The sequence below is a fragment of the Solanum lycopersicum genome, chromosome 8, assembly GCF_036512215.1.
Source record: "Solanum lycopersicum chromosome 8, SLM_r2.1".
NCBI lineage: Eukaryota > Viridiplantae > Streptophyta > Magnoliopsida > Solanales > Solanaceae > Solanum > Solanum lycopersicum.
In genome coordinates this window covers 31,714,457-31,727,920 of record NC_090807.1, presented here as the reverse complement: position 1 = coordinate 31,727,920, position 13,464 = coordinate 31,714,457, and the positions used below count along the sequence as shown (strand labels likewise).

The 13,464-nt window shown below is 33.2% G+C and overlaps 1 protein-coding gene across 1 annotated transcript in view; it reads left to right on the top strand.

Annotated features, from left to right (window-relative positions):
- LOC138337649 (uncharacterized) overlaps positions 1-9,555 on the top strand; it is a 33,648-nt gene extending 24,093 nt beyond the window's left edge. The window contains exon 3 of the mRNA XM_069287791.1: positions 9,232-9,555. Coding sequence (XP_069143892.1) covers positions 9,232-9,462 — 231 coding nt within the window. The 3' untranslated portion in view covers positions 9,463-9,555. The remainder of the gene's footprint in view (positions 1-9,231) is intronic.
- Positions 9,556-13,464: the final 3,909 nt, after the last annotated feature.

The following is a 13,464-nucleotide window of genomic DNA, read 5'->3' as shown; positions in this document are numbered from 1 at the left end:
ATAAATATATTTAGGAGAATTGAAAAATCTTTTTCAAATTATAAGGATGTAGACTTATTAATTAGGACTAATAAATACATGAAAGAAATGATTCAAATAAAGCAAATTAGAAAAGCGAGTTTAATTAGCTATTAGAATCTATTACAATAGCTCTTCTTCTAGTTGCCAATATTTTAAATGTACTTTTAGTAATTGTTTGTAGTTTGTTTAAACAAAGAATTAATATCTCATTATTTTTATTTTTTATTATTAGAAACTATTTTTTATTTTTAAAATGTTTAACTTCATAATAAAAAATTAAAAGAACATTCTGGACTGCAGGAATTATTACTTCTAACACAAATTTCAATTTGGAAAAAATATTAAGGTATATAACATAGTATTTTGAATTTCTATAATAAAAAGTAAATTTTGAGGTCAATCTACAAAATATTCACCTAAAGAGGTACACTTGAATATTCTTTTCAAAATTCATCTCGTCAAAAACATTGTAACAACCTAAAATGAACTAAGGTTAACTAGATCTTTGTGAATGTTTCTTGAGTTAATTTTATTTTAAAATGAGTTATAATGATGTCCTTAGGCTGTCTGTGAAGTTTTGTTAAGTTTGGAGGTTAAACGTCCAAGAACGTCCATGACTTTTGGAAGGCGTGCCTTAGAAAGTGCTTGTGTGTCCTCATGTGTTTGAGTGAGTTTTACGTGTTCATTTTATTTGATATTAGTATGAGATGTTCCTAAGATCTAGACGAATATGCTCAGGGGTTTAACGTCCGGATATGACCCTACTTAGGACCCATGAGGGGTCCTAGAAGAGGACCCCATTCCTTTGGCTAGAAGCTGCCAAGCAGTGACCAACAACGGCCACAAGGGACGGTCCGTTTGTCAACAAATGGTCCGTCCACGTTAGGCGTCGAATGGACCTACAAGGCAATCAATACTTCTTAAAAATAGAAGTTAATTCCCAATGGACGAACCCCCACCAACGGGGCATCGATTGGGAAACGGTCCATTCGTGGGATTCGTTTGTGTTGTCTGCTAAAGCTGCTAAAAAGCTTGGCTTGGGGTGTTTGGTAAATTTACCACAAGTCTTTTAGGAACCTTTAGTGATATTCTTAAGGTCTTTTAGGTATATTAAGGTGTTTCAAACCCCATGACCTAATTTTAGACTTCATTTCCTAATACCCAAAACTTTCTGTCAAGAAAGTCTCTCTCTAAAACTCCATAGAAGATAGAAGTCAAGAAGGAACTAGAAGGGATGTTGGTAGACGTTTCTTCATAAAAAATCAGTAGGGTTTCTTCTATTTGAGATATGTGAGTCATCCTTAAACTCTTTTCCATTTATGGAGTCCTTTCTAAAATATTTCAAAAAGGGTTTCCAGCCGTAACTTCTTCCATTTTTAACTCCAAATATGGGTCTTTCATGAAAACGTTTTAAATGATTCAAATATGATGTTTCTAGGGTTTTTGAGCTTTTTCTCCTCTCTTGCTTCTAATTTTGTAAGTTTGGATTTAATGATTTGACTTAGATTTGTTTTAATTATGTTTCTAGTATTAAACTGACTAAAATATGATAATTTAGAGTCAAAACGACATAATTTAAGTTTTAAACGAAGTAGAAAAAGGACCAAAAGACCCCTAGGAAAGTTGCTGTCAGACTAAATGACGGCCACAACTGATGGTCCATCGTTTGACCAACGCCTCACCGTAGGTTCTGTCGATTTGGTATATTCGACAGGCCTTTACTAAAATGGACATAACATTTTACTAGGACGTCTGATTTTAGAAAGGTTGGTATCTATGAAAATCTAATTTAATTATCTATCTACGGGTAGGTCATAGGACACTTTATTCATTTTTTCTAAGATTTATGACCATTTGAAGTTGACCCCACTGCATTTCTCCTTAACTGCCTGCAAATTTTCCACCTACGGACCATGCTGGTCATCCGTAGCTCTTATCAGAAGGGAGTGAAGGTAGTCTTGATCGACGATCACGGATTATGGACCGTTGTCTTACCTATGGACCGTAAGTCCATTGTTCTTCCAAGACTTAACCAATATTTTTGAGGAGTCTTGATCGACGTTCACTGACTACGGACCGTCGTCTGACTACGAACCATAAGTCCGTCCTTCGTCCAAGACTTAACTAATATTTCGGGGCTGAAATTTTTTTGAGTTTCTGATCCCATCTATGGTTGTACAGGACGCACCGTGGTTCAGGCTAAGGACCATCTATGCCACCGTTTGTTGCAACATCAGATTTTTTGTTGTAAAGCTGGTTTTGGTCTGTTTTGGCTATTGGGTGTTACAGTACAAGCCCTTAGTGCAACTCCATGGAAAAATTGTGGAACAAATAGTTATTCCTAATAAGCGTTAAAGATAGAAAAGGTAAAGTAGTAAATATTAGTCTTTAAATGTTCATCTAGACTAGATCATAATTTTTCAACAATGTAGCTAGTCCACATGTCAACTCTCTTTATTAATAAACCTTTTTTTCATATAAAAAAGTTTGTAGACATAATGATTTGTCAATAAGACGAAACATTAATAATTTATTTATTACCCAAGATACCAATTAATTTTTTCAGTTCACTAATTACATTTAAAGTTTTACACTATTTTGTCATAGTAAAAATAATTTACTATCACAATTATGTTACTATCATCAACAAAAAGGATTAAGTGTACACCAACAAGTGTACATCATTCGACTTTCAAATGTTGTTAAAATATTGTTGGAATTGTTCAATCACAAGTGAAAAACATTGAAGCGTAATTGGAAATTAAAAGTTTGGATAGATGTGATTAAACTTGTATTAAGCAGTTGACGTATTAGTCCAAAAACATAAAAGTTGATGTATTGCTAAATGACTAAAATACCTTACATATTTTTTAAAAATATTTATATAAAAAATAATTCTTTAAACGAAAAAAGGGACACCCAATACAAATTAGTTAAAGAAAAATATATATATTAAAAATTTGAATACAATTTTGTTTCTATAATAATCCATATATTTTAAATTATCTAATTGACCATTAAATAATAATTTTTAATCATTCATTGAATACAAATATCACAAATTAAATTTTACCACATTTTGTTTCCTTCATTTATCAACAATATTATGTCCTTGTAAGCATTATCAAACTCTTTATTTTTCTTCATTTATCGATTAAATCGGATAATCAATTCATACAAAATTCTACTTATTATGTAATATTTTATAAATACATCAAGAATATGTCCAAACCTCACCATTAAATATTTCATTGAAGATAAACAATAATAAACTCAACTTTAATTAGATATGAAATTAATATAATTTCCTTGGGAGTTTCTCTAACCAACAACCACCACTATGAGCCTAAGTGGTGATACGGCGTCTTGTCCTCATTGTCAAAACTGTCCTATACCTTTCCATCGATATAAGACCTTAATTAGCTTAGTCGATCCACTAGATTACCTTACATGATCATCTAAAAAGAATGAACCATCAATTTTTATGATGGCTTCATGGTTTACATGGACAGTTGAATTAATATTAATTCTCACCCCCACATCAGTACCCAATACTACTTCCGATAAATACTTTAACTAATACTTTTAATAATATTTCCTTCCTTTGGTTTGACATAAATTTACTAAACCCTTTAGCTTTAAAAAGCTCCTTATAGAATCAATGTTTCCCTTTTAGTTCAAAACTCTCTTGGAACTATTAGTTTACCTTTTTAACTTAAATGTGAAACATTTATAAACCTTTAGGGAATACTTAGTTCCCTTATAACTTTAGAGAAATGAAATTAATTCTTGCTCTTTACATAACTTGAAACTTTAACTCTTGGGGAATACTGAGTTCCCTAATAGCTTTTGAGAATCTAACTCAAATCTTTTCTCTTTGATCGACATGTAACTTGAGCATTAAAAAAAAGTAGAGATGATTATCTAACACTCTTTGAAAACTTGAAAAAACTCACTTTGACTTGCTTCTTAACTTTTAAACATGAATTTTAACTTTTTTTACTTTGTACTTAGGTTCCCTTTAATTGGATTATGAATTCAAGGATCATCATCTCATGTTTATGATGATTTAGTAATATTTAGATATACTTTAGAGTGTTAGAATCAACGAGGAATTATAGGTACATCACTTAGGAACTAGCAAGAAAAGATAGGGAAAGAACGGGGTCTCCAGGGGGTCTTGGCGCTTTGAGGGGCGCGGCGTGCCAGGTCTTGTTAGAGGGGCTCTGGCAGGCGCGGCGCCCCAAGGGCTATCGACGGAACCTTTGATTTTTCTTCTCCATTTTTCATCTCTAAACCTACTAAACTTCCATGGGTCCCACCCCAAACACATATGATCCCTAAATACGCTATAATCCAGTAGATCATACCCCAAAACATACCGAAAACATGAATCAAACTTTCTAGAGACCAACTACAATTCAACTCACAATAACTTCAAAACTTTTCATCAAGAACTTAAATATTTTTATTCAAATAAAATATAAGTTGGTTTATTGAATCATTTGGGGTATGGGTGAAAGGACCAAATGCCGAATGATCTCATATACCTCGATAGGGATAACCCCCAACGATCTTGACGTTTCTTGGACAATTTTTTGATCTTTCTCTTCTTTTCTCTTTTCTTCCAAGCCCTAAGCATTCTTAATTTTTATAAAACATATTTGGGACTTTGTATTTACCTCTAAATAACTCTTAAATAAATTAGGCAAAGGGTTTAAAGACAACTTTGCCTTACTAAAATTCAGATTGGAGTTTATTTAGTCTAACAACCCCACTTCTGAAAGACATATCTCCCTCATACGACATTGGATTTGTGGAAACTCGGTGGAGTTAGAATGATCTTCCAAGTGATTTCCATGCATATAAATAACTCATCCAAACTCCTCCTAAGATGGAAGTTAGGCCGTTTGAAAATGACCAAAACTCACCTCTGAAAGATTGAAATTTTCTAGATTTCGCAATTTATTTCTGAAAATTCGATTTCTTAGATTATTCAAGTTACGAGATGATGCACTCACCTTTCTTTGATTGTTTGATGAAGAACAATGGGTAAATTAGTATCTAAGGTAACGATCCATTTGATTGTTTTGAATACTAGAGCTTCTTATTTCATAAAGAATTTTTGATAGATTTTAAATGGATATTTTGGACTATTCGTAATTATATTGTTAAATTAGTGGGATAGTTTTGATAATTTATTTAGTTTGTGGTAACATTAAAAGTATCAGGGGTTACTTTTATCACTTATTTTATTAGTCTTTTAATAACTAGGGTAGTAAATAATCTATAAAAGAAAAGAAAAGAAAAGAGGGGAAGAGGAAAACAAAGAAAGGACGACGTGGAGCAATAACTGAATTGAATAATGGTTTCCTTCAGGCAAATCTTAAAGTAGCCGCACTATTTTTCTACAAATTTTAAATGTTGAGTAAGGTCTTATACCATTTCAAATACTACTTAGTGTCATGTTATGCGAGAATATATAATAACAAAATTTAAAGTCTAAGGGAATAATTAATGATAAGAAATTACTAGAACATTATTGATATGCATTGAATGATATTGTAAACTTCTCTATGTACTTGATGATGTGATTGTTTGCTTAATTGTGTGGTTTGTGATTGGCCTGAAATCCTGAGACTGTGAGATTTATATGTTTAAACCTCTCTATAGAAGTGATGCCTTAAAGAAAGAAGTCTTGATCGAAGATTATCAATAAATTGAAAAGTTGTGATAGTTAATGATAAATTAATAATATTCTTGGATCAGAGTGTCACGTTCCTACATGGTATTCTTGGACCGGAATTTCACGTTCCGACAAAATATTTTTTTATCAAAATTTCACATTCTGACACGGTATTATTTGATCGTAGTGTCACGTTCTGTCAGGATATTCTTTGATCACAGTGTCAGGTTCCAGCACGATACTCTTGGATTGGAGTGTCACATTACGACATGTTACTCTTTGACCAGAGTATCACATTCCGACATGATATTCTTTGATCGGAGTGTCACATTCCGACATGGTACTCTTGGATTGGAGTGTCACTTTCTGACATGGTATTATTGGATCTGACTGTAACGTTCTGACATAATATAATTGGATCGGAGTGTCACATTCCGACACGGTAACATTAAGCAAAAATGTTATTTAATTAACTTAATATACTAAATCTCAAATAACCCATTACCCAAATAAGAGTGGTGTGGAGGCATGATGTCATGCCCGAAGCCTACACCTTCGGCGAGACTAGCGCTTGGTGACCATTGCTGCCCTCGAGGGAACCATTGCCCTGGCTTACTTAACACAGTGGAAGATAACAATCATACTTATAAGAATGAAAGAACTTAACTGAATTGAACATTATTATTATTATATGGAATATTTTAAAAGTTTAAACATCCAAACTGGCCAAAATGACAATCAAGTCTTTAACATAAGAATGAAAAGTAAAGACTATTGGCCTACTAAATATGTATGAATCCTCTAAAGTGATCGAGATGAATGTTTGAACAAACACCACAACTATCTTCTGGAATGCAAGGAGGCTCACCAATTGATTCTGTAGTGCTTAAACTGGATCAACATTGAGCTAGATGTTGATGCTCATTACCTGCGTCTCCATCATGATACGATGCACGTCAACTCGCATCAGTACATTAAATGTACGAGCATGCTAGTTTGGAAGCTTAAAAAAACATAGGCTTGAATAGGAGTAAAAAAGAACACTTACCTTGGCTCTGCTCGTCTAATGAATATATAACTCATTATGACTACTCATTTCATTATATAGTTGTTTAAATACATGTGCAATATAAAGAAAAGTTTTTTAAAACATGGTTTTAAACTGTCTATATGCAAAGATACCATTAACTGTATAATGTATTTAGAAATATGAAATAATCTGATGTAAACTCATAATCATAATAATAAAGAAAACATATTACGCTTCTTCTCAAAGTCTACTCATGCAATGCATGAATGGATAGCCATACCCCCATTCACACTAAGCAGAACCTCTTGAGGAACCATGCAACTATTACTATGGGGGTTTCTCTAACCAACAATCATCAGTGAATAGTAAAGTGATGATACATTGCCTCACGCTGCCAACGACCATCTTAAACCTGTCAAAGTATAGGACCTGATTTGCCTAATGGATCCACTAGTAACTACGATAAAGATTCATCTAAAATGCACGACCCTTTTCTAACCATGATGTCTACATGGTTGTCATGGAAACTTGAGTTAATCTGAAACTCGCATCCCCACATTAGTGCTCAATACAACTCCCAAAAATATACTAGCTCTTATGTTTTTAAAACATACTCATTTTGTGGTTTGAGATTAGTGCCCAAAAGAAAGCTCTAAAAGCGCTGTTGGAAATCATAGAATTCCTTCTTGGTTCATTTTATAAAGCTATAAGTCTTTTATAAAAAGTAGCCCGAGGGCTATTTTGAAAACTTAGCCTCCTTGTTTAAATGTGAAAACATTTCAAAATCTCTTTGCGGATACTTAGGCTCCCTATAATTTTGAAGGAAAGAACTTCTTCTTAACTCTTTAGTCTTTACTGTTATATGTCTTGAAACTTGAGTTTTGAAACGCCTCTTCATCAAAATGCTTAGTTTCCTTATATTTCATTATAGGATAAACTTCAACTCTTTAGGGAAATTCTTAGTTCCCTTATACTTCTTTGAAGGAATGACTTCAACTTTTACACTTTCTTTTATTCGAGACTTGATTCTTAAAATGAAGTTTAAACGTTTAAATAAGACTCTTGGAGCATTAAGAAACATTACTTTGTCTTACTTCTTAACATTTAGACTTAACTCTTAGCTTCTAAGATTTTGATCCTAACTTCGTTGAATAGGATTATGGATTCAAGTTTCATGATCTCATCTTTAGAGATGATTTCATGATGTTTAGAAATACCTTAGAGTGTTGGAAAAAACTAAGAAATGTGGGTACATCTCTTAGGAACTAGTACAAAAAAATGGGAATAAATAGGGTTAATCGGCGTCCTTGGCGCTCTGAGAGACGTGCAGCAAAGGACACCAAAATTTAGAGTCCATGGTTGGGTGCTCTGGATGGCTCGCCACCCCAAGACCCTAGGAACAAACACTGCCCTGTGGGGCTGTGGGAGCTGCGACGCCCCAAGGTTCTACAGACGCGCGTTTTGACTTTTCTTCTACATTTTCAACTCTAAACCTTCCAATCTTCCATGGATCTTCCCCAAAACACGGAGGATCACTAATATTCTCAATTCCCAACAATTTAGACTCGTAAAATAGTCCGAAAATATGAATCAAATGAACTACAATTTGCTACTACCCATTCAATCAAGAATTTGATAACTATTCATCAAAATAACAATGTTCATCATCCAATCTACTCTAACTTTACGAATGGAATCAAATTGTTGTGTGGGTGGAAGAACCCAACATAGAAATATCTCACATACTTATTTAGGGATCACCACCGACGATTTCCACAAGCCGAACTTCGACGATCTTGAACGTTCTTGCTTTCTTTTCTCCTTTCTCCTCTTTTCTCCTCTTTTTTTCTCTTCTCTCAAAACCCTAACTTGTTCTCTAAAAGTGTGAACTAAATAAAATCAGTTTACACCATAATTTATTGCCCAAAAAGAAAATAAAATAGTTGGAAATGGAAAAGACAACTTTGCCCTTTCCAAATCCTGATTGGACTATCCTTTATCCAACAACCAAACTTCTAAAAGACATATCTCACTCATACAAAATCAATATCATGAAAACTCGGCGGTTTTGGAAAGATATCTCCAAGGTCTTTCCAACCATATCAAGAAATACATATAACTCATCTCTATCGAGGAGTTATGACTGTTTGAAGTTGATCAAAAACTCACTTTTCTCCAACTTAAGAAAATTTCCAGATTTTAATTAAATTGTCTTTTCAAAATGGCTATTTTGCTTCTTCCTAGCTATATAAATTTGCGAGATGTTACACTTGAGTCCTCATATACGTGATTGATATTGTGATTGATTGTAGACTTACTTTTGTGTTGTTCTCAGTGGTCATGTTTTTGGTTTCTAGCCACATGTTAAATGTCATAGTTGATTTTATACTATTATTCTATGTACATAAGTTTCTATTTTGGATTGACCGATGATACCTACTCAGTACATCTTGCTCCGTACTGATCCCTACTTGTATTTTTCTTTGTTTTCCAGTTATGGAGTGAAGCAAGTGTATCAGCGACTTCAGCTCGCCCTCAGCTCGCCCTCAGCTCGCCCTCAGCTCTAGCCAGTCTCCAGCACATTAGGTTCCTGCGTGAGCAATTCATTCTAGCTCGTGTTGGATTCTCTCATCATGATATGATGTTCCTAGATTTCAGGCATAAACCATTTATTTCGCTCATTTTGGTGTCTTTGGTACACTTAGGCTTAGCATTTGAATATTAGATGTCCTTGACGTCATGACTTTTAGGTTTTGGGAATGACATATAATAGACTCTGGAGGTACATTTGATTGGTTACTTTAATAAGAATTGAGCTGCTACATTTTATTATTATTCGTAGTTAAATTATTCATACATGTTGGGGTTTTTGATTCATTCATCTGCCCACTTATGAGGTTATGTGTGGGTATCACTTATGACTCATTTTGGGTCGTGACAATATGTTTATGTCCTGTCAAATTTACGTTCAATAATATTTTACACCTATATATAAAATTTTGAGATCACAAATTGTAGAATTATACAATTTGCAACAAAAATCACAAATTGTAGAATTTTCTGTGATGAAAAAAAATCTCAGAAAACTCTAAAATCTTCATTCATTAATAAATAAAAGAAAATTTTCATGACAAATCCAAACATTTTAAATATATTTTACTACTTTTTTTGGGATAAGACACAAGTACCCCCTTAGACTATAACTAGGATTTCAGAGTCACATCTTAACTACACTAAGGTATCCCGAATCTATTTTGTAATTTTGTACTCTTTTTTTTGCCAATGTGGCATGTAAAAAACTCCCACGCGCCTCAACTTAATGAAGTCTCAATTTTTTATGTAAGTCAAAAGGTGCTTAAGTTATAAAATAATCAATGTAAATTACTCTTTCTCCGCACGAGATCGAACTATTTTATTAAGGTGAAATATGATAATTCAGTAATATTTGTATTGGTACATGCATTACATTGTCAAAAACATTTGATCTTAGGAGAAAGCGTTACTCTGAGATCTCAAAATTATATATATATATATATATATATATATATATATATATATATATATATATATATATATTAATTTTCATCTTTTCTATAAAAAAATTATGAGTGATATAAAGATTTTAAGTACAAAAAAGAAGTCTAAGAAAATCTCCCTAGAAATTATTGGTCAGATGAAATGAAATTTTTTGAAATTACAAGAAATTATAATGAACAACATCAGACGTTAAAAAAGAAACCAAAAAACGTTGAATAAAAACAGTCTTAAGTAAACTAGAACATCACATACATACAAGATAATAATTAATAAAATTCAAATGGACGACCTTTGTCTCCTTTTTTATGAACCTCAATCAATCTCTTGTTTAATATTGTATCCCAAATCTAGTATATGCTAAAAATAACCCTGAAATGATTATTATTATAAATTTTGAATTGTCATTGTCTCATAATAGTCATTACTATTTTTTAGGTTTCATTCACTGTCCCTAACTTATTTTGATTAAACCATAGTTAATGATATGGTAATAGTATGGAGTTAAATAACTCAACGCAATTGCCAAGAAAGCACTAGGTGACATCTGAATGTTCACAACGACATATATTAAACAAAAGATTTTGACATATAACATACTTAAATCTCACAACATATTTTGTGAGCTCCTGAACTCACAAGTATAAAAAAAATAATAAAAAAGACCTTACTTTCCTAAAATTCCACAAGAAAAAGGCATGTTGCTCAATATATTTTTGAAAAAGATAGTCTTAAGGGTTATTCCCAAGTTTATAGTTCACAAAGTTAATTGAAAGAAGCCAAATCAAACAATTATTACTTCAGTATCAAAAAAAATTAAAATTTTATCAAAAGAATGAGTAATCACTATAGAAAAAATGATTTTTAATGATAATTAATAGCTTAATTATTCCTAAATATGTATTTTCCGAGGCAATTGGTACTCTCTATAAATGTCTCTAAAGTCTATAGCCACATTGAATCTTATGATTATTAATTAGTATCGGTAAACGCTATAGCACTCTTTGTGAACGTGCATATTAATTGCCGAAAAAAATACTTTTGTTAGCGTATTTTGGGCATTTGTTACTTTCACGAAAATATGATCTCCTATGTAACACCCGTAGCCAAAACAGATCAAAAATTAGTTTTTTTTAAAAAAATATGCAGATGCTATGAATGGTAGCATCGACAAGCGGTAGCGTGAACCTAAGTCAATCCTGCACAATCGTTGATGGGATCAGAAACTCCCACAAATTTCATCCCTGAAAAATTTATTATGTCTTTGATGATGGATAAACTTACGGTCCGTAGGTCAGACGACAACCCGTAGTCCGTGATTGTCGATCGAGACCCCCATTCACCCACTCTCTGACAAGAGCTACAGATGACCAGCACGGTCCGTAGGTCTGACCATTTTTCGAAAAGTTGCTGACAGTTAAGGGGAAATGCAGTTTGATCAAATTTAAATGGTCATAACTGTAAGCACAATATGAATTAGGTGTCCATGAGCTACCCACATAAATATAATTGAATTAGCTTTCCACAGCTACTAACCTTGCTAAAATCAGATCTCCTAATAAAACGTAATGCCTATTTTAGTAAAGACTAGTCGAACATGCCCAGTCGACGGACCAAACGACGGGTCGTCGTCAAACGACGGACCGTCAGTCCAGGCTGTCGTTTGGTCCGACATCAACTTTACCAGGGGTCTTTTGGACCTTTTCCACTTTGTTTAAACCTTAAGTTCCGTCCTTTTCAACCTAAATAGTGATATTTAGTCAGTTTGAGCCTAGGAATATAATTAAAACATATCTAACTCAAATAATTAAATCAAAACATAGAAAACTAGAAGCAAGAAAGGTGAAAAAAGCTCAAGAACCCTAGTGTAAGAACACAACAAGATCCAGCCGTTCCAGCCCTGAAACTTAACTATTTTTCATGGATTTCATCACCAGGTATGTGGGATTTCACTAGTGGGTTGCTTTCACCCATTGGGTCCCTAGTTTTCAGTCAAATTCTTGATTCTTTTATATGATTAAACCTACGGTTTGTGGAATTTTGATAGAACTTCATGATTTAGTAAGCTATAGGTTCCAAATCAGAATATCATGTTATTTAGATTATCGCATGAATTTCAGAACCCTAGATATGCATTTCTGTATGTTCTTGAATTACCCATGCTAGGTCAAATATTTTTGACACTTCAGATATAGAAACCTCAATTATAATTGCATAATTAGCAGATTAATTGTTGCAATCTCAATTTGCATGTTGAGTTTTGAGCTACCTAGTATATATAGAAACTCAGACATAAATAGTAAATTTAAAGAATTCATGGGAAGTATTATAATACAAAGTTGGCCTAGGGTTCAGCGTACCCAATAGTCCTAGAACTACTAGCCAAGTAGGTTGTAATTCCCCTCCGTGGGCAATAAGTTTAGTGATGGCGCTAGCATGCCTTTATACATATGTCAGGGTATATTGGGTCCTCTGGATGCGGCGTATAGATCAGACTTCACATTTAGCTCATGTAATTTTATTATCGGTTATTATTAGCTCCCATAGATCAGTCAGACTCTCTGCATTGAACATTTATCAATATATTCAGTATTCAATTTCAACATGTTTTAAATTGGTCATTGCATCCAGTTAGCTCAGAATTAAATTTATCATGTCAGATTAATATACTTGCTATTATTCTTGTTCAGTTTTGTTTTATTTTAGCGTTACTCTATCCTACATGCTCAGTACCTTTTAAGTATTAACGCATACGTGCGCTATATCTTCTCATGATGTAGGTTCAGGTTCTCAGCATCCAGATCACGCATAGATCAATTTCCGATCTCCAGTTCAGCAGATTCATGGTGAATCCTCATTCTCTGAGGATAACAGTGATGCGTGTCATTTCAGTCTTTAGTCATTTAGTTTTAGTTTTGGCTAGATTTAGCTGGGCTTGTCCCCGTATTTGAAGTTCAATTTAGAGTAAATTTTCAGACATAGTTAGATGCAACTTAGTGTTGAGTAAATATTTTCTTTGTATTAAACTCATTGTTTTCTTCTCGGTTATAGAATATGGGTATTCCCCTATCTTTTTAGATTTAATCATGATTTCACTTTTGCATGTTTATTATATTTAATATGCTCAAGATCACGCTAGCTGGGTTAGCTTGGGATCACTTCTGGTCCTAGGTTCCGTGTCCGTGTCACGACA